This window comes from Loxodonta africana, chromosome 24 (genome assembly GCF_030014295.1).
Source record: "Loxodonta africana isolate mLoxAfr1 chromosome 24, mLoxAfr1.hap2, whole genome shotgun sequence".
NCBI lineage: Eukaryota > Metazoa > Chordata > Mammalia > Proboscidea > Elephantidae > Loxodonta > Loxodonta africana.
In genome coordinates, this window is record NC_087365.1 from 28,807,076 (window position 1) to 28,828,718 (window position 21,643).

A 21,643-nucleotide genomic window follows, 5' to 3' on the forward strand; every position below is an offset into this window, starting at 1 on the left:
TCTTTTACCTATTGACTTCCATGATTCCCTGTTATGTGTATTTTTTTTTAATTAATCTTAATTTGTTTGTTTTTGTGATTTCCCTATTTGAGTAGATATCAGGACATTCTGTTTTGTGACCTTGTGTTTTGCTGGTATCTGATATTATTGGTTTTCTGACCAAACAATATCCTTTAGTATTTCTTGTAGCTTTGGTTTGGTTTTTGCAAATTCTCTAAGCTTGTGTTTATCTGTAAATGTTTTAATTTCGCCTTCATATTTGAGAGAGAGTTTTGCTGGATATATGATCCTTGGCTGGCAGTTTTTCTCCTTCAGTGCTCTATATATGTCATCCCATTGCCTCCTTGACTACATGGTTTCTGCTGAGTAGTCTGAACTTATTCTTATTGATTCTCCTTTGTAGGAGACCTTTCTTTTCTCCCTGGCTGCTTTTAAAATTTTCTCTTTATCTTTGGCTTTGGCAAGTTAGGTGACAATATGTCTTGGTGTTTTTCTTTTTGGATCAATCTTATATGGGGTTTGATGAGCATCTTGGATAGATATCCTTTCATCTTTCATGATGTCAGGGAAGTTTTCTGCCAACAGATTTTCATCTATTCTTTCTGTATTTTCTGTTATCACTCCCTGTTCTGGAACTCCAATCACACGCAAGTTATTCTTCTTGATGGAGTCCCACATGATTCTTAGGGTTTCTTCATTTTTTTTAAATTCTTTTATCTGATTTTTCTTCAACTATATTGGTGTCAATTGTCTTATCCTCCAACTCCTCCGCTCTGCATTCCAATTGCTCAATTCTGCTCCTATGACTTCCTATTGAGTTGTCTAATTCTGTAATTTTACTGTTCATCTTTTGGATTTCTGAATGCTGTCTCTCTATGGATTCTTGCAGCTTATTAATTTTTCCACTATGTTCTTGAATAATCTTTTTGATTTCTTCAACTGCTTTATCAGTGTGTTCCTTGGCTTTTTCTGTAGATTGCCTTATTTCATTTCTGAGGTCATCCCTGATGTCTTGAAGCATTCTGTAAATTAGTTTTTTATATTCTGCATCTGGGAATTCCAGGATTGTATCTTCATTTGGGAAAGATTTTGATTCTTTAATTTGGGGAGTCATAGAAGCAATCATTGTCTCCTTCTTTATGTGGTTTGATATCGACTGCTGTCTCTGAGCCATCTATAAGATATTGTGATGATTTATTTTATATTTGCTCACTGAATCTTATCTTGTTTTGTTTTCTTTCAGTATACATAGATGGGCTACTAGATTGTGCTGTCTTGATTGTTGCAGCCTTTGAATCACTTATGTCCCATTACCAGCTGGTTTGGGCTGTTACCAGGAATATAAGCCTAAGAGTCCATTCACTATTCTTCATTAGAATCTGATTTTGGATCACCAAGTGTGTGGAATAGACTGTCACCTATCAACTTAGAGGAGTAGTGGTGATAGTTGAGTGCACCAGATTCTAGTAGCAGCAGGGGGTCACACTCCTGTGGGGGCAGGATGCTGACAGCCATCCCCCATGTGCCAGTGAGGTAGGTGTATCTCTATTCCTAAAGCAATTTTGTGGGTGGGCTCTGCAGCTGTACCTTAGGCACCCAATGCATGTACCTCTACAGATCGGTAGGTGTCACTATCCTCAGACCCCTTTGGTAGGAGGCTAGGTGGGTTGGGTGGAGCTTCAGTCCCCAGTTCCCCGTTGTGGGTCAGTGAGGGCTCTGTTTAATAGGTAGAGATATCAGACCTGGAAAACTTGTCTTTCCAGTAATCTGGGAAAACAATTACAGTCAGATCACTATCAGAATTTCCTTTGCATTATAATAGCCACCTTGTTCCCTGTAGGGATGAAAGCCCAAGACTGTGGATCTCATATGCTTGGTTGGAGCTGGTTCTGTATTTTTATTCCAATTTCTGGAAGTCAGGGAAGGATTCTTGATCCCTGGATTTTTGTAGCTGCTTCTCTCAGGCCAGGAGAATGGGTTAGGAAAAGACAAAAACAAAACAAAACAAAACCGCAGAGCACTTCACTCCATGGCACAAGAAATTCCAATGTTAATGAAGCTGCCTGGGAAGGGAGGGGAGGGGTCAGATAGATAGGAGAAAGTAGCGCCCAGGAATACAGAGGAAGTTACTTATCTTGCTTGGTGATGACTGTTTTATCTGAGTTTCCCGAGGGGCCTGTAGCCTGTGTGCGTTGGCTGGGTTGAGATTGCCCCTGAGGGTCAGGCCTGCATCCTGTGCTTGTGCTGTCTCAGAAGCTGTGGTCAGTTCCTCCGCTTCCAGTCGAAAGCCCAGCGCCAAGGTTCCCCGGCTGGGATGCCGAACTCCAGGCTCCAAAACCAGTCGCTGCCTCTCAGTGACTTCTCCTCTTGTCAGCCGCGTCGCTGCGCTGTCTGCATGCACTGGCTGGGCTTCCCCCGCGGTCACTTCAGGAAGCTAGGGCTGCGTCCCGTGTTTGCGCCATCTCAGGATGCCGTGCTCAGTGCTCAGCTCCCCTGCGCCCAGTCCAAAGCCCAGCGCCAAGGTTTTCTGGCTGGGACGCTGGCTCCAGGCTCCGAAAACAGTCACTGCTTCCCCGTGGTTGCTTGTTCTCTCGTTAGCAGCGTCAGCATGCAGCCTGCTTGTGCTTGCTGAGTCTCTACGGAGGTTATCCCAGGGGGCTAGGGGTTAGGTGCCTGCTGCACCTCAGCAAGCCGCAATCAGCCCTGCCACTCGGCACCAGGGAGCCTCGAGGGCTCAAGGCTGTGGCGCCAGATGCAGGCTATAAAGGCAGTTGCTGCTTCAGGATGCAGCTTTTCACTCACCTGTCACTCAGGTCAACCCTTTAGACCTGTGTTTGATGGTCAGGGTTCGTAGACTGTCATGTATGTGATCCATTCACTTGTTTTTCCGAGTCTTTGTTGCAAGAGGGATCAGAGGTATCTTCTACCTAGTCAGCCACCTTGGCCCCACCTCCCATTCTTTGTCTTTTATGGAGGATTTTGTTTTAAAGTCTAGTTTATCTGAGATTAGTATTGCCACTCCTGCTCTTTTTCGGTAGCTGTTTTCTTGATATATTTTTTCCATCCTTTGATTTTTAATAAATTTACATCTTTGTTTCTAAGGTGTGTCTCTTGTAGACAGCATATTGATGGGTCTTTTTTTTTTAATCTGTCTGTCACTCTTTTTCTCTTTATGGATACATTTAGGCCATTTACATTCAGTGTAATTGAGAGGTGTGAGTTTATTGTTGTCATTTTGTAGGGTTTTTTTTTTTTTTTTTTTTTTGGTGCTGATGTTTTCTTTGCTCCTCTTAGTCTCCTGTGCTGAATTCCTTTTGTTTGTGGATTTTTTTTCCCTTTCCTTTGTTTTTGTAGTTTTTGTGTTTACTGAGACTTTATGTTTTTCTTCTTTAGTTTGATGAGTAGGTTTCTTAACTTTCTTTGTGGTTACCTTAAAATTTACCCTTATCTTCCTAAGTTTGAGCCCGTCTTTTATTACTTAGTGTCTGCTTGCCTTCCTCTCCAATGGAAGGTCCTGTTCCTACAATGTTTATTCCCTCTTTTATTGTTCTGATGTTGTTGTCTTTTACAGATTAATCTCTCTGGTTCCCTGTTGTAAATCTTTTAGTTTTGATTAATCCTTGAGAGTTCATTTCCTAGGTTTGTATCTGGCTTGTATGATCTTGCATCCCAGATTCAGGCTGTCATCTGATGTTGTTTGTTCTCAAACCGAAGGACTCCCTTCAATAAACCTTGTAAGTTTGCTTTGGTTTCTACATATTCACTTAGTTTATGTTTATCTGGAAATGGCTTAATTTCACCATCATATTTGAATGAAAGTTTTGCAGGATAAATTATTCTTGCTTGGCAATTTTTTTTATTCAAGGTTTTATATATGTTATCACATTGCCTTTTTGCCTGCATATTTTCTTGCCAAGTAATCAGAGCTTTGTCTTATTCTTTCCCCTCTATATGTGGCTTTTTTCCTTGAGCTTCTGTCAGGATTCTTTCTTTGTCTTTGGTTTCAGTGAGTGTGATTATGACATTCCTTGGTGATTTTCTTTTGGGTTTTATCCTATATGGGGTTGTTGAGCTTCTTGAATGGTCAGCTTTTCATCTCCCATGATATTAGGGAAGATTTCTGCCAGCAATTCTTCTATGATCCTCCCTGTGTTTTCCATTCTCATCCCCGTTCTGGAACTCTGATGGCTAACAAATTTTTGCTTTTGATTGTATCTCACATCATTCTCAGGGTTTCTGCATTTTTCTTCATTCTTTTTTTCTGATTTTTCCTCAAAGTGGTACCCAAGTATTTGTTTTCAATTTTGTCAATCCTGTCTTCCTCAGACCTTCTATGACGCTGTCCATTTCTGAAATCTTGTTGTTTATCTTTTGGATTTCTAACTGCTGTTCTTGTATGGTTTGTAGCTGTGAATTTATCTGGACATTTTGTTCCTGTATTATTTTCCTGAATTCTTCCATTTTTTGGTGTCTTTTCCATAATTTTGTCTATTTCTTCCTCATTTTGTCTGCTGTTTTCTTCAACCCTTGGATAACTCTGCATATTAGAGAGTAGAATTCCCTATTGAGTAGGTCCAGTGCCTTTTCTTCTACTGGAAACTCATCTGGTGTTTTATTTTGGACACCCACTGAAACCATCCTGTCCTGTGTTTTTGTTTTGATATTGTCTGCTGTATTTGGACATTCAGTAGTTATTTTCTTCATTTATTTTTGTAGATGTTCCATCCTGTTTTTTTGTTTCATTTGGTTATGTCTCAGCAGGGAGGCTATGCTTTCTTTATTGCTTGCTCATGTCTGGGCATGATACTTCTCACCACCTTGTCCAATGGTCAGGATCAGTCGCTCAGCTATGGTGCTGCAGAGCAGGTCCAGCTGAAAGGGAAGTGCTGGGATGGGTTGTTTGAGTCACGTACTGGGGCTGAGAGGACAGGGCCTTGGGTCAGTGTAGGGTAGTTTTCAGTGGACCATGACTGTGCTGCTTGGGGGTGTAATGTTCAGCTCATGGTGCAGGTAGTCAGAAGGGAGCGGGGAAGTCGTGATGTATGGAATTAAATGAGTATGGGAAAGAAGAGAAAGAGGAGAGAGAAACAGGAAAAAAAATATGCTGAGTGAGCTTGCCATTGGAGTGGCACAGACTGGGGAATCTGTGTGCCAGTGGCTTTGTAGCCAGGCTGTGAGGCACGGACCATCAAGAAGGGACAGATATGGCACATGCAGCTAGATGGGTGGGAGAAAGGAATGGAAGGGAGAAAGAAATAAGAAACTAGATTTTTTAAAAAAAGGAGAGAGAAAGGCACATGTGGCTAGGTGGTTGGAGGAAAGGGAGAGAAGTAATGTAGAGAGAGACAAGAAACTGAGAGAGAGAGAAAAAAAAAGATGCTAGATATTTGGGAGGAAGGAAAGGAAGGGTGGTAGAGAAAAACTAGAAACCAGGGGAAAAAAAGAAGTGGAAAGAATGAAAGAAAAAAAAAATGCCAGTTAGACAGTGTTGTAATCATCTCCATTATTTGATTCCATCTTAATTCCGTTATCTATAAAACTGAGACTACCCTTTGTAAGGCACGTAGGTCCCTGGGTGGCACAAATGAACTGTTCTTGTCTACTTACCAAAGTGTTGTCAGTTTGAATCGACCCATTAGTGCAGCAAAAGAAACTCCTGGTGATCTATGTCCATAAGATTACAGCCACTGAAAACCCTATGGTGCAGTTACACTCTGAAACACATTGGGTCGCGACGAGTTACAATGGACTGGATGCGATGGGATTTCTTTGTTTCTGTTTTATTTTGTTTTTTGGTATTTTAATGTGCCTAGCAAAACTGCTCGCACACAGTAGGTGCTCATTCCCAAGATGTGTTTGGGGCCTTGTACCAGAGAAGGAAGGACCTATTTTTACACCTGAGACTGGTTTCCTGTTCACTTTAGGCCATCCTGGGCAGGTCTTCTGACTGGGCCCTCTGTGAGATGGATTTTCCCTGCCACGTGTCTCACCAGCCTCTCGTCCAGGGAGATGCAAAACACCTCAGGTGGGAGCTGGCGCTGCTACAGAATTGGTTTTCTGTGTCTGTGAGATTTCCTGGCACATCCACTTAGGGGGCAGGCTGCTATGCTGCCCATCGTCACCAGGAGCCAGAGGAGATCAGTGTACCCTCAGGAGAGAGAGGCTGGAATCACGGAGTGAGCGAAGGGGCTCCAGCCAGGAGGATGGCTGGGATAGTGGGTGGGCACGGCTGTCAGGATGGCTCTGTTGCCTCTGAGCTTCAAGCCGCCGTGTCCAGAAATGGAAGCCCAAAGTGGAGGGAAATACTAGTGCATGTGAAGCACCCACTGTGTGCCAGGACCGGGCTGAGGCTTGAGCACCTATTAGCTCTTCCTTATCTTTTTATTTTGGAAACTTTCAAACATGTGCAAAGTTAGAAAAATGGTGTGACGACCACAGTTATCACACTCCGCCATCCTTGTTCTACCTGCCCTTCACTTCGCTGGGACATTCTAAAGTGGTGCTAGATACTATGGGTCATTCCACCCATAAATACTCCAGTGTGCATCTCTGGGTATGCATCGTACTCTGATCCTCACAGTGAGCCAAGAAGCATGGAGTCCTTCACCCCATTTTACAGATTAGGAAACTGAGGCTCCTCAAAGCCAAGTTAGGCCGCTTTTAAAGCTACACAGCTGGTGAGAGTGAAAGCCTGGCTCCCAGCCTCCGTTTGCCCCTAACCACTGTGCTGTCCTTGTGGTGGTCACTTCAGTTACAATCATTCGTTCAACAAACATTTTTGAGCATTTGCTACATGGTTTTCAGTGCCGTGGATACAACCATGAAGAAGATGCAAAAACACCTGCCCTCAAGGAGGTGGCATTTAATAGGGAAGAAAAATACAAACCCAAGTGAACAAATCATGTCAGGTGGAAAGACAGGTTCCAGGAAAGACACTCAAGCAGGATGAGAGAATAGAGAATGGGGAGGATGGGGACAGTCAAGGGCCTCTCTGAGGAGCAGAGGCCTGAATAAAACTGAGGGAGCACCCATGGGGTATCAGGGAAAGAGCACTGCAGGCAGAAGGAATAGCATGTGCAAAGGCCCTGAAGCCAGAATGATCTTGGAATGTTCCATTAATAGCAATGAGACCAGTGTGGCTGGAGGGGAGGGAGGTGAGGGTGGGGAGGGTTAGGAGAGGTATCAGGCCCGGTCCAGGTTGGATCTTCTTTGCTGAGCACTTGGCATTGACCATGACAGCCCACGTGCTGGCTGGTTTCTCTTTGCATTATCTCAGTGAATTCTCATCACAGTTCTGTGAGATGGAAACGATTATTATACCCATTAGCCAGATGAAGTAAATGAGGCTCAGAGAGGTGAACTAACTCATCCAAGCTTACACAACATGTAAGTGTAGAGGTAGGATTTGAACCCAGGCCTCTGAAGCCTGTATCTTTCTCATCACTGGCTTTCCTGCTCCGCATTTGCCCCCTTCAGTCTCTTCACTCCATAGCAGTTGCAGTGCTCAGAACCTTCCAGTGGTTTCCTCTATGCTTAGTAAAACCAAACTCCTTTTCATGGCCTATGGAGTGTGGTGTTATCTGGGCCCCATCTATCTTGCCAGCCTATTCTCATTCCACATTCCCCTTGCTTCATGGGCTTCAGCATGATGGCCTTCTTTGTGGCCTTTGTATGTAGCTTCTTTTCTACCTCAGGGTCTTTGCAATTCCTGTTATTGCCTCCTGGAACACCCTTCCTGGCCTTTTCTACGTTTTTCAGGCCTCAACGATGTCCATCCCTGACCACTGCCTTCTAAATGAGGTTCCCACTTGTTATTTTCTATCACCATGCCAAATTTGTTTTCTTTCTAGCTCTTCTAGTCAATTGCATGTTTGTTTCATTATTTCAGCCCTGTCCCCCTACTAGGATATAAGCTCTGTGACGGTAGGTGTTGTATCTGGCTTATTCAGTGCTGGGCCTCCCAGAGGAAACCCTGGTAGTGTAGTGGTTAAGAGCTACAGCTGCTAACCAAAAGTTCGGCAGTTCGAATCCACCAGGTGCTCCTTAGAAACTCTATTGGGCAGCTCTACTCTGTCCTATAGGGTTGCTCTGAGTTCAAATTGACCCAACAGCATCGGGTTTTTTGGTGGGGCCTCCCAGAGCCTTAGTGCAGTGGCAGGCACATAGTAGGTGGGTTAATGCATATTGGTTGAATGAAAGAAAAAGGTGGGTACTAAGCTCTGCATCATGAGGTCATGTAGACATGAACCTGGTCTGAAAGCAGAACCTGTGCTCTAACCAATACACCACCCTGCCTGTGTGACCAGATTGGTGACCAACACAAATCCCTGCCTGTTGTTATGCAATACGGAACCACAAAACATCAGAGAACACAAAACATCAGTGAAAGATGGAGTTAGGGGAGAAACCAAGAAACTCCAAATTTTGTCCTGAAAACTGCAGCTTCCCACAACTTCTTCCCCAGGTTAGAAAGTGTGATGAATGAGCAGGTGCTGTGCAGACCATCAAACAGGAAGCAACTGGCACTGAACTCTCTTCTCGAGATTTGGTTTGGAGGGCCCAACTCGGGGTCACCCTCCTCACAAAAATTCATTGAACAAAGCTGTGGTGTGTGGGGGTTCAGACGAAACTGGAGTCAGACCACTCGCCAGCCCTGTGACCTTGGCCAAGGGACTGTACCTCCCCTGAGCCCCAGTCTTGTCCTCTGAAGTAGGGTGGTGACAGCACTGTCTTGCTGGGTCACTGCGGTGGTTAGGTGAGGCTTTTTGTGCTCTCAGCAGTGGCAGGGGTCAAAGTTCGTTAGCTACCTTCACTAAACCAAAATGGCGAGGTGGGACAGAAGGTCCTCAGGTTGTCAAGGCAACAAGCTCAGGGACTAGTGGGTGCTGGTATCCCCTGGACACTCTCCAAGCCTCTCCCGGTCCTCCTAGGCCTGTTGAGTAGAAGGGTGTCTCCAGTGCAGATGTCTTTATACTTTTTTCCCCTGGCACCTTGCAAACGGGGCCACACTGCAAACATTGCTTCATCATCTCCCAGCTCTGTCCCAACACAGTAGGTGCTCACTGGGGTCTCTGGCATCCCTGCCTCCCTGGCTTCCTGCCACCAGCTTTCTCAGCCTGCTCGCAGGTTCTGCTCCCCAGCAGTCTTGAGCATATTCTGGGGAGGGCTGGTTCTGCCTTGTGAGAATCCTTAGCCTCCTGGGCTTAAGGCTGTGATCATCTGTCATCCCTTCAGCCTTAAATATCCGGCTGCATGGCAACGGCTGCCCTGTGTTGAATGCTTGTGGCACTAAATTCTTGACATGTATTAGCCCATTTCATTCTCAGAACAGCCCTTTTATCATCATCATCATCATCATCATCATCATCATCATCATCATCATCATCATCATCCCTACTCTAAAGATGAAGAAGCAGAAGCCCAGAGGTTAAGAAATGTCCTCAGGTCTCGTGGCTGAAATTCTAATCAAAATATTCATTCAGCAAATGCCAGGCACTGGTCCAAGCCTGGGAGACACTGCAGGGACCACACTGAGGCCCTGCTTTCATGCTGGGTACGAGTAAGTGTAGGGAGAGGAGGTGGACACTAAGGGAAGTTAGCAACTGTATACGTTATATGACTGGTGGTGGGTGATACGCAGAAAAATAAAGCAGATCAAGGGGCACATAGTGGGAAGTATTTTATACAGGGTGTTAAGGGAAGGCATCTCAGCTAGGCCTGAAGGAGGCGAGGAGGCCAGCCCTGTCAATATCTAGGGGATGAGAGTTGCAGGCAGAGGGAATGGCACGTGCAAAGGCCCTGAGGTGAGTGGAGATCTGGCATGGTTGTGGAAGAGCAGGGCAGTGGGGTCCTCTGGGCCACCATAAGCATTCTGGATCTCACTTTGAGTTTGTGGGGTCTGCAGGAGGGTTTTCAGCAAAGGAGGGATGCTACCTGACTCAGGTTTTAGAGGCTCCTCTGGCTGCAAGGACAGTGTGCAGCGTAGAGGGGCGAGGTGGGTGCAGGGAGGCCAGTTTGGAAGCTGCGATATGATGTAGGTGAGGGATGGTGGTGCAGTGGACATGGTGAAAAGAGGGCAGAGTTTGGTCATGTCTCCAAAGTTGAAGTGGCAAGACCTGCTAATAGATGGTGTGTGTGACATGGGAGAGCGAGGAGTCGAAGAGACGTATAGTTCCCACTCCGGTCCTTCTAACCCCCAAGCCTCCATCTCAGGCGGTCGGAGCTGTATCCCCTATCCCAGGTGAGGCAGCGGAGCCTTAGCAAAAAGCTACTTGGCCTGGTCACGTTGGTAGGGACGAGCTGAACAGGCATGTAAATCCAACTTTGGCCCATCTTGGTACCCTAAGAGTTTACCTGCTACAGGGATGGGCGGACCCTTTCCCTGCAAGGCTGCCGCACACTACCCAGTTCTCAGAGCTGCCTGGAGTAGTTGGAGGTGCAAGCACCTGGACCCAGCCCCACATTATTTGCCAGGCCAAGTGCACCCCATGTGTGCTGGCTCCATTGCAGGTGGTAGCTTCTGCCACAGTAACTGGGTCCTCTCTACCTATTGGGTTTATTCTTCCCCCACTGACAGCCTGCTCTTCAGATGGTCAACCCAGCCATCCCTCTAGGTTAACCCAGACCAGGCTAGCCCCATCCCTGCCTGCTCACAGCAAACGAACCTACCTGAGCTCTTGTCTCCCCTCTGCTACTTTGACTATGTGGCTCCTTCATCCTGGAATGCCTTCCCTTCTCCCAGTCTCTGCTGCTCAATGGCACAACTCAAGTGTCACCACCTCCAGCAAGCCTTCCCTGATACCACTCCCATCCCAAGACCCACCCCCCCAAGCTTCACCTTGCCGCACTGATCACTCTGTGCATGGTGACTGCCTGTTGCCCCAGCAGACTAAGAAAAGCTCAGAGGCAGGGATGTGTCTTACTCAGCTCTGTGCTGTCAGCATCGAGGACAGGGTCAAGCTGCAGAGTGAGGTCTTACTGAGGTTTGGGAGGACATGAATAAATCAGTCTAAGTTCAGAGGGAAGTCAGTGGCTTGCATGGCTAGCGGGGCCCAGAGCTCCCCACTTAGGAATTGTGGAGTCCACATGGCCACCCACCCCTTGCAGCTCCCTTTGTATCCAGCCCCAAGCACCCTCTGCATACTTCCTTGGGGTTGTGACTTTAGCAGGGCATTTTCAGCAAAACCTGCTCACAGCTGCTGTGTTCTGGGTAAGCACACAGTAGGTGCTCAGTAAAGGTTTGCGCCTCCTATCAAGGGCAGGACCCTGTACCAGGTGTTGCACAGGGTTTTGCCCACCAGCAGCTGCTGGGACTTGAGGGGATGTCCCTTCCTCCTCTTTCTCCTCACACACTCATTGCATGTGGACACTCCTATGGCAAACTCAACCACGCCAGGCAGTTCACAGATGGGCATGAATGCCTTGGCACACGAGGGTGTACACAAACAATGGGCCCACCCCTACCCCCAGTACTTATCTGGGTACATGCACCTCACATCTGTACACACATATACACCCACTCCCATCTCACCTACACCCTCAACACGCTCCCTTCACCCCCTCACACACACACACACTTGTGCACACATCACTCTCCACCCCTCACACACATCCACACTTGTGCACACATCACTCTCCACCCCCACACACATCCACACTTGTGCACACATCACTCTCCACCCCTTACACACATCCACACTTGTGCACACATCACTCTCCACCCCCTCACACACATCCACACTTGTGCACACATCACTCTCCACCCCCACACACATCCACACTTGTGCACACATCACTCTCCACCCCCTCACACACATCCACACTTGTGCACACATCACTCTCCACCCCCTCACACACATCCACACTTGTGCACACATCACTCTCCACCCCTCACACACATCCACACTTGTGCACACATCACTCTCCACCCCTCACACACATCCACAGTTGTGCCCACATCACTCTCCACCCCTCACACACACGCACACTTGTGCACACATGACTCACTCGCATACTACTCCTGTGGTCACTCTTTCACCCACACATTCACACACACCCACATGCTCACGCCCCCAACAGGTGTTCATCACCTCGGGCACAGACACACTCTCGCACACCCTCTCACTCCCACTGACACACTCAGGCACACCCAGGCCAGCCAGCTTCAGAGACTGTCTTTACATGACTCGCACCCCTGCATGCCCTGTTCACTGGCCCCCGTTTGGACACGCTTCTGTACTGCACTGTTGCACACTGCTGTACACACATGCTCACATGCCTACACACTACCGTGTGTACGTGTGCTCACGCTGCTCCACACACTCGTGCACATGTGTGCACACTGGCATCCAATGTCTCTCCTGTGTGCGCACTCTTTCATGCATACTCAGCACGCTCGCGTGTATGTTTTTGCACACTCCTACATTGCATCCTGTTGCATTTTCTTTCACACATTCTTGTGTTCACATGTCCTTTTGCACACTCCTGTACTATATTTTGTTCTGCCTGTATACTCTTTTACACACACTCAGCACACTTATGTGCATGTGTACTTTGCACACTCCTGCTCTACACACTCACACACAGCCACTAATCACAATCCAAAAGCTATGAAAGGTAACACGTGACGAGGTGCTGCCATGCTCATGATGATAAGCCCCCGGGCATGTGGATAATGACTGTGGTCGGGGAAGGGTGGGTGCCAAGCTACCCCTGCTGTGGGTGCTGGGTGAGGTGTCATTCTGGCCATCTTAGGATGCTGAGTGCTGGGCACTGCCAAGCTCTACTGCAGACTTCCATGCACCTGGGCTCCTTGAGTTTGTAGAAACCTGAGGGGTGGCCTCCAGCCTGTTTCTTTGGCCCCTGCGACGGTGGCCTACTCTTCCTTGGCCCCTGGCCCGGCTGGCTCGTGGGCCGGCTGAGAGCGGTCACCTTGCTACCCATTGCTTTCCCGTTCATACAAGCGACAGGGAGCTCCATCCTGGACAAGGCTGATTCTTGGGAAGGACAATTTCAGCTTGTTCTCTGTGCCCCAGATAAGACAGACTCTGAAGAATTTTGTTTTGGCTCTAAGTTGGTTTTTTCTTTCGCGTTGGAAAAAGTATCCATGCTTATTTTTTCACTTATAAAAATTGTTGTAATCTTTTTAAATCTCAAAAGCCAAAAATGCCCATTGCAGAACACATATATACAGTAAAACCTGAGAAAGCTAGAACCTGTATAAGGCAGAAACCTCTCAGAGAAGGAAAACTAAAATATTTTCCACTAAAATGAGCAATAGAAAAGTGGTAAGGCTGCACCCTGTTGAAGCTGAAAAACTTCCAAGACCCAGACAAATAAGACAGACCCGTCGAGGTCCAGCTCTCACAGGATCACTGCATCAAACACATTTTCCGAAGCCTGATGGTCACTTCTCAGCCCCCAGCTTTTTTTTTTTTAAATTGTACTTTAGATGAAGTTTTACAGAGCAAATTAGTTTCTCATTAAACAATTAATACACATATTGTTTTGTGACATTGGTTGCCCACCCCATGACATGTCATCACTCTCCCCTTCACGACCCTAGGTTCCCCCCTACCAGCTTTCCTGTCCCCTCCTGCTTTCTCGTCCTTGTTCCTGGACTGGTGTGCCCATTTAGTCTCATTTTGTTTTATGGGCCTGTCTAATCTTTGGCTGAAGGGTGAACCTCTGGAGTGATGTCAGTACTGTGTTAAAAAAGGGTGTCCAGGGGCCATACTTTTGAGGTCTCTCCAGTCTCTGTCAGACCAGTAAGTCTGGTTTGTTTGTTTGTTTTTAATTGTACTTTAGATGAAAGTTTACAGAACAAACTAGTTTCTTATTAAACAGTTAGTACACGTGTTGTTTTATGACATTGGTTAATAACCCCACGACATGTCAACACTCTCCCTTCTCAACCTTGGGTTCCTCTTAAGGCCTGGTCTCTTTTTGTGAGTTAGAATTTTGTTCCGCATTTTTTCCAGCTCTGTCTGGAACTCTCTATTGTGATCCCTGTCAGAGCAGTCAGTGGTGGTAGCCGGGCACCATCTTGTTGTGCGGGACTCAGTCTAGTGGGGGCTGTGGTAGTTGTGGTCCATTAGTACTTTGGAGTAATTTTTCCCTTGTGTCTTTGGGTTTTTTGTTCTCCCTTGCTCCAGATGGGGTGGGACCAGTAGTTGGCCGCTCACAACCTTTTATGACCCCTGACGCTACTCACCAAAGAAGAATGTAGAACATTTTCTTTATACACTATGTTATGCCAATTGAGCTAGATGTCCCCCGAGACCATGGTCACCAGCCCTCAGCCCAATAATTCAGTCCCTCAGGGAGTTGGATGTGTCTATGAAGCTTCCATGTCCTTGCTTTCATTATGTTGTGCTGACTTCCCCAGTATTGTGTACTGTCAGGTCCCATCTGACTGCATCTCTCAGCAGCATTTGCAGGTGGTCCTCCCCACTTGGCCTATTTGAGGAAAAGGAAGGAAAATGGGGTGGGGGGAGCTCAGTGTCTTACAGGAAGGGGGCATGAGATGGGGGTCAAGACCTCAGCAAGAGCCACATGGCTATGGGGGCTGGGGGCTCCTTCCAAATGTAATCATTCAAATTGTTTCCTCAACCTCTGTCTCCCCAGCTGGCACGTCAGCTCCATGAGGGCAGGGACCATAGCCACTTCACAGCCCTTAGCGCAGTGCCTGGCGCACAGTGGGCTCCAGGAATGAAGTCCTGACTGGTCCTCTGCTGTGGGCGCCCAGCATCCTGTTGACACTGGTTTCTCTACAACAAATAGAGGGGCTGTCACCATCCACTTTGCTGACTCCTCCCATTTGTCAAGTGTTTTATTTCATTAGTTTGATTTTTTCCGAAAAGCAATAAATGCTCACGATGAGGAAAAAAAAAAAAGACTTTAATATATTTTTAACTACAAAATAAAAGATATGAAAAGAAAACCTGCCGTCCTCCCTGTCCCACTTCCCAAAGGCAACACACTGAAACATTTAGGCGTTTTTCCATTCTAGACCCTTTTCTCTGTACATTCAGTGGTTGGTCAGTCAGCAGATACTCATGGAGCACCTACTCTGTGCCAAACCCCCTATCAGGAGCTAGGGAAATGCAGTGAGCAAGACACAGAAACTCGGGACAGCTCATTCAGACAGTAAACACACAAGGAACACACGTATCTGCACAGCTTTCTACAGAAACAAAATGAGATTCTAGAACATTGTTTAATGGTCATCCAGTTTAGAAAATCAGAAAAATACCCAAAGTAGAAGGGAAAAAAGAAAAACTTCCATGAGTTTTAGATTCATGATCCAAAGAAGTTCCATGCACAGTACAGGTAATAGGTTATAATTTAATACCTTGTAGTTGTTTATATACTTGTGGGTGCGTATATTATATACATATTTGTAAAATAAAACTATACGCATCTTATTCACATAGTTTTATTTGTACTTTATACATATAAAATTATGTGTGTGTAATTATAGCATTGTATTGTGTATGTAATTTATACATACAGGATAAAATAGTTAATAGCTTTATTTTACAGTCATGCTCATGCTGAAAACACAGTTTTTCCTTCCTCTTTTCTTATTGTGTGAGTTGTGCACACTTTATCTAAACAGAAAAAATAAACAAGAGCAAAATCCCTTATGAATCTACTACTCAGAATTAATCATCCTTTTTTTTTTTTTAATTCTTAATGTCATATGGAGCCCCGGTGGGGCAATGACTGAGAGCTCAGGCTGCTAACTAACATTCATTAAAAAAAATAGAAGTTTGGGATCACACGGAACATAGCACTTGGGGAGCCCTGGTTGCACAGCGGTTAAGACCTCAGGCTTCTAATTAAAACGTTGGCAGTTTGAATCCACCCCTCACTCCTTGGAAACCCTATGGGGCAGTTCTACTCTGCCCTATAGCGTCAGTATGAGTCAGAATCGACTCGATGGCAACGGGTTTGTTTGTTTTTATATCACTTGGCAACCAACGGTATTCTTGTACTGTATTTCCACGATGATCATTACAAGTCTACACTGTCAATTTTCATGGCTGTAGACTTGGCCATCCTGTGGACTCACTGCCATGGGATCAATTAGCCTTTCTTTGGATGTTAAGTTACTCTCAATTCTTCCTTTTTATAAGAACACCTGAATGAATGAAGTTAGACGTTTGCACATATCCTTAGTCACCTGATGGGATGATATGTATATAACAACTGCAAGGTATTATAGAAATTATAATGTATTGCCTATACTATACATTTTCACTCATGTTTTAACTACAGTTGCCTTTGATGATATTGTATGAGATTATCGTTTTCTTTTTGTGCTTTTTTGTTTTCTCTAGATGCTCTGCAATGAACATCTTTTATCTGTGTAATCACAATATTATTTAAAATTATACAATAAAAATGTCTATATTTACCATGGTTTTCATGGCGATGACTTTTTATGGCTGCTTATAATTCCACGTAGGGGTTAGGCCATAATTCACTTAGCTGTTCCCTATCATTGGCCATTTGAACTTTTCCCAACTTTTTGAAGATTGTGGACTCTGCGGCTCCCCTCTCGCTGCACTGACTGCTGACTCACAGCCAGAGTGGTGTTATTGATAAGAATAATAATAACTGCCAGTTACTACACTCGATCTGTGAGCCACTTAGCCCAGGCTCCAGGCTTGCACTGTCTCCTGGAAATGCCAACCTTAGCTCCATTTCACAGATAAGCGGAGAGGTTCAGAGGCGGGATTTGCCCAGGACAACGGAACAAGCACAACCCCTCACTCATCCATTCATTCATGCATTCCTGCAGCATATATGTACTGAGGGCCTAGTGTATGTGCCTGGAGTCCCTGGGCGGTGCACAGTTAAGCACTCTACAACTATCTGAAAGGCTGGCAGTTTGAACCCACCCAGAGGTACCTAAGAAGAAAGGCTTGGCAATCTGTTTCCAAAAATTTACAGCCTTGAAGAGCCTTTGGAGCACAGATCTACTCTGCACACATGGAGTCACTATGAATCGGACCAATGGCAACAGGTTTTCTTTGGTTTATTGTGTGCCTGGATGGTAAAACAGTTAATACACTCAACTGCTAACTGAAAGGTTAATGGTTTGAATCTACCCAGAGGCACCTCAGAAGAAGAGCCTGGTGATCGATCTACTTCCAAAAACTCAGCCATGAAAACCCTGTGGAGCACAGGTCTACTCTGACACATGTGGGGTTGCCGTGAGTCTGAATCAGTTCAACGGCTCCTGGTTTTTTTCAGTATTTTGTCAGACACTGTTCCAGGCAAGGGGGTGGAAACAGTGCCTCATGGATCTTACAAGCTATTGGGGGGATATGATGATGGAGAGAAAATCAAACATAAATAATGCATCTATGTGATGATAACAGTGGGACAGGAGCCAGAAGGTGGCCACCACCACCAAACGCGGCGGGCAGTGTGGACTACTGGGCCATGCAGTCCTCAGGAGTAACCAGGAGGTAGATGCAGGTCCCCCACTTTATAGATGATGATGCTCAGAGATGGTGGGCACTAGGCTCGCTGAGAAGGGAGCCCAGGTCCTCACCCCGCCCACTTACCCCAGAGTCTATCCTTCTTCCAAACAGTATTTCTAGTTTGTCCTGTCTCTGATGCTGAAATTCTGACCCACCGGGAATGTGCCTGGCTCACTGTTGTTGGCAGCTGCAGTGCTGCCTCTGATGTCGCTGGTTTGCTTCTTGTCTCTGCCACGGTGCGCCTGTACCTCCCTGTGTCTCTCACACCTCCGGCACCAGCCACACCACTGTAGGCTGGGTGATGCTGGCAGTGCCCCTGCCTCCGTGGGTCCTAGCTTCTCCCCCCATCCTGTGAAGACAAGGCTGCCTCTCTGAGACTCTGCTCACCTGCCATGAGAACCTGGTCCCAAAGGTGATCCCTGGCCCAGGAGCCAGGCTGGGGAGAGGCTGGGAAGGGGGAAAGAGACAGGAAGAGGGACAGGTGGATGAGACCTGTTCTCAGGCCCTGGGCTAGCCCAGTGAGGGCACACTGGGATCTCTGGCCCTCCCTTCCCTTGGATGTCTGCCCCTGCTGGCGGGGCAGTGCCAGGCCCACAGGGATGGGGGAAATCCACAAGATCTCTCTCCTGCCCATGGCAGAGCCAGAATGGGCTGCTCAGGGCATTTGTTGCAACCCTGGCTGATATGCGAGGCAAAGGGGCCTAGGTCGCGGCAGGACTTGCCCAGTGGCACATCACAGGGCAGTGGAGAGCTCAGGCTAGGACTGGATCACTGTCACCCCGCACACCAGACTGTCACCACTCCTTGTCTCTGTCTGGCTCATTCTCTCCTTTTCCTCCATTCCACCTCACCCTCTCATTCTGTCTCTGTCTGCCTTTCTCTCTGTGTGTGTCTTTCTGCTTCTCTCTGTCTGTCTGTCTGTCTGGCAGGCTCCCTCTCTCTGTTTCTCTCTGGTCCTTGTGGTCTGTCTCCCCTCGCCACCACTGTATTCAGAATCAGGCCCTGGGCTGTTCTCCCTCGGTCCCTACACATCTCACAACAACGTTCTTCTTCCCCTTCATCATCCTCCTGCCCATTCATCGTCCTGGCTATGTCCTTCCCTCCTCCCCCAGTCTCCTTACCAGGGTCCCTTTCTTCCTGGTAAACCCAGATTTGAACCAGACAGCCCAGCTCAGACAGGACTCTTCCAGAGAGGGCTCAGGGCTCCACTCAGACGGGGTCCACACCCACATCTGCCAGGTCATTAAACACTGTGTGCCTCAGTTTCCCCATTTGTCATGCAGTCTCCTGGTGAGGCTTGTGGTGAGGATTCCATGAGATAGTACATGAGACATGCTGAGCACAAGCCCAGCTCATGGTCTGCACTCAGTCAGCAGAAGTTGTTGCTGATAAACACCTGAGAAAACAGGATCCCGCAGGATGAATAACAGCCTGTTTTCCTGCAGGAGTGACAGGTGAGCAGGAGCTGCAGGTGACTCAGCGTGAGACATTGGTGTCAGTTGCGGCTGGAGAGGCGGTCACTCTATCCTGCGTTGTCTCCTCTCCACAACCCGTGGGTCCCGTCCAGTGGTTCAAGGGGAATGGACCAGATCGGCAATTAGTCTACAGTTTCCAAGGAGGCGTAGACCGCGTACGCCTCTTCCCCCGAGTAACAAATGTTACAGACCAGACAATAAGAGGTAACACGGACTATTCCATCCGCATCAGGAACATCACCCCAGCAGACGCCGGCACCTACTTCTGTGTCAAGTTCAGGAAGGGGAGCCCTGAAAACGTGGAGTTTAAGTCTGGTCCTGGGACACAGGTGACTGTGAGTGGTGAGTACTGTGGGCCTCCTCCCCCTGGTGTGTGACCACAACTCAGTAATAACACCCTCTGCTCTTTGAGCAACAACTAAGTATCAGGTGTGATGGTGGGTGTTTATACTCATGGTCACCTAACCCTTTTTACAGATCATGGAGCTGGGGCCTAGAGGGCTTGCTATTTGCTCAAGGCCTCACAGCTGATAAAAGGTGGAGAAAAGTCTAGAAACCTAGTCAGCCTGGCTCCCCTTGCCTTTCCCAATCTGGTCCCTGCAAATGAGGAAAACTGACAGTTTGTGTGACTTGCCCAGTCACAGGGAGAAACCTCACCTCCTGCCACCAGATTCTTACCCTGTATCGTGGTTGGGTCTTCTCTTACTCGACAAACACTTGCAGAGGACCTACTGTGTGCCAGGCTCTGCTGTCATTGGAAACAGTAAGGAACAAGGCAGGCGAAAGCTCTCCTCAAACGAAGCTTCCGTTCTCTTCCCCTCCAAGGAGGAGAGGGTCGGTCCAGGGCAGAGAGTGGGTGTGAGTTTCTTTATTTAGTCTTCAGAAACGTCACACTGAGCAGAAGGTCCTAAGAGGCAGAGACTCACTGTTTGATCTGAGAGCCCTGGTTGGGGGAGATGCTGAGAGGGCTGGGTTGGCAGAGGGCTCTGTTGGGAAAACCCAGTGATTCAGAACTGACACACCCACTGGGCGCAGAGGCTTGGAGCCAGGCTGGTCATCTCAGAATGCCCCTTACCCCGGGTACGAGGGTCACCATGTGGGTGACTTAGGAGTTACCCAGCTGAGGCAGGGAAGAACATGCTTCTTTGGGGTTTTCTGCCAGAGGCCCAGAATCCACTTCCCAACTCCTGGATCCTCGATGTCAGCCCTGAGGGACCTTTAGACACCATCCAGCCCATCCCCCACCTACCGATAGGGCCCTTGAGGATGGGAGACAACAGGGTCCTGACCATGCTCACAGGGTGAGTTAGTGGTGGGATCTGTACCCAAACCAAGATCTGGTTCCAAACCAGGCTCCTTGCTGCTCTGCCGTTAGATGCCCTGTCTGCAGAAGAGCCTGGCACAAAGTAGGTCCTAAATAAAAGCCCCTTGAACCCAATTTTAAGCAGGAGCCAGCAGTGCTGCTTCTCATCAATTTCCCAAAGGTCGAGAATGCCCCTCGCACTCAGACCCTGAGGCCCACAGGCGACTGCAAAGCCTCTGTCTAACTTAAGCCAGATCACTCTGTGTAGGCCGTTGCAGTACATACAGAGCTTCTCCATTGTTTTTAAGGACTGCAGAACGCCCCATCGTAGGGATGTGTCAGCACTTATTTTACAGTCTCCTGTGGATGGATGCATCGGCTGTCCCCAGTGTCCAGCTATTTACACTGTGCTGCCAGGGGTGACCTGCACCTGCATTGTCCTCCTCAAGCAGGGCATCCACCGGGGGTGGCACTGCTGGATCAGAGAGTGTGGGTAGTTTAGTTTAGGTGGATAGGGCTAGAATCCCTCCCAGACGCAGCAGCTGAGTTTCCCCACAACCCTGGACACAGGCAGGGAAGGAGGCTTTGTCTTGATTTACAGACATTACAGGTGCAGACACCAAGGTTCCCAGATGGTGTGTCCCTTTCTCTTGTGGAAGTAGTCACAGTGGCAAGTAACTCAACCCTGATGCAGCGCTGCTAACTCCTAGTGAGTGCCCGTACCTCTCTGCCACGCTGTCTTCCCAAGTGATGGCCAGGATGAGAAGGGGTGCTGCCCTGCTCTCTGCCACACCCCGCTGTGCTTGTCAAAGTGTGGAGAAAGCTCTAGCCCTCTCCTTTTAAAATCTTGTATTATTCTGTTTAGCTGCAATATGCATTAAAAAAAAACGTACCGCAGGGTGAGGAGGGGCTCACTTTGCAACCAGATCCTACAGATACTGCAGACAGTGCAGGATATGTTGAACCTGTTCCTAAAAGAGACATCTCATCATGTTGTCTAGTGCACAGGGCTGGCGAGGGGATGAAAGAGCTGAGGGGCTGGAGTGATCAGCCGGGCATCAGGACCTGGACACTCTCAGTAAATGGCCAAGGGCCATCCCATGTCATGCTTTCTTTTTTTTTTTTTCATTTCTAGTATTTTGTTTTTTCTTTTTTCAATTTTATCATGCTTTAGGTGAAAGTTTGTAGCTCAGGTTAGTTTCTCATTCAAAAATTTATACACGTATTGTTTTGTGACATTGGTTGCAATCCCCACAGTGTGACAGCACTCTTCCCCTTTCCACCTCGGGTTCCCTGTGTCCATTTGTCCATTTCTTGTGTCTTCCTGCCTTCTTGTCTGGCTTTTGGGCAGGAGTTGCCCATTTGGTCTC

The 21,643-nt window shown here is 47.4% G+C and overlaps 1 protein-coding gene across 2 annotated transcripts in view; it reads left to right on the top strand.

Moving 5' to 3' along the window:
* Nucleotides 1-21,643, top strand: part of LOC100673190 (signal-regulatory protein beta-1-like) — a 54,290-nt gene that overhangs the window by 12,787 nt on the left and 19,860 nt on the right. For both annotated transcript variants that reach the window (XM_064275884.1, XM_023550103.2), the window contains exon 2: nt 18,941-19,312. In XM_064275884.1, coding sequence (XP_064131954.1) covers nt 18,941-19,312 — 372 coding nt within the window. The remainder of the gene's footprint in view (nt 1-18,940; nt 19,313-21,643) is intronic.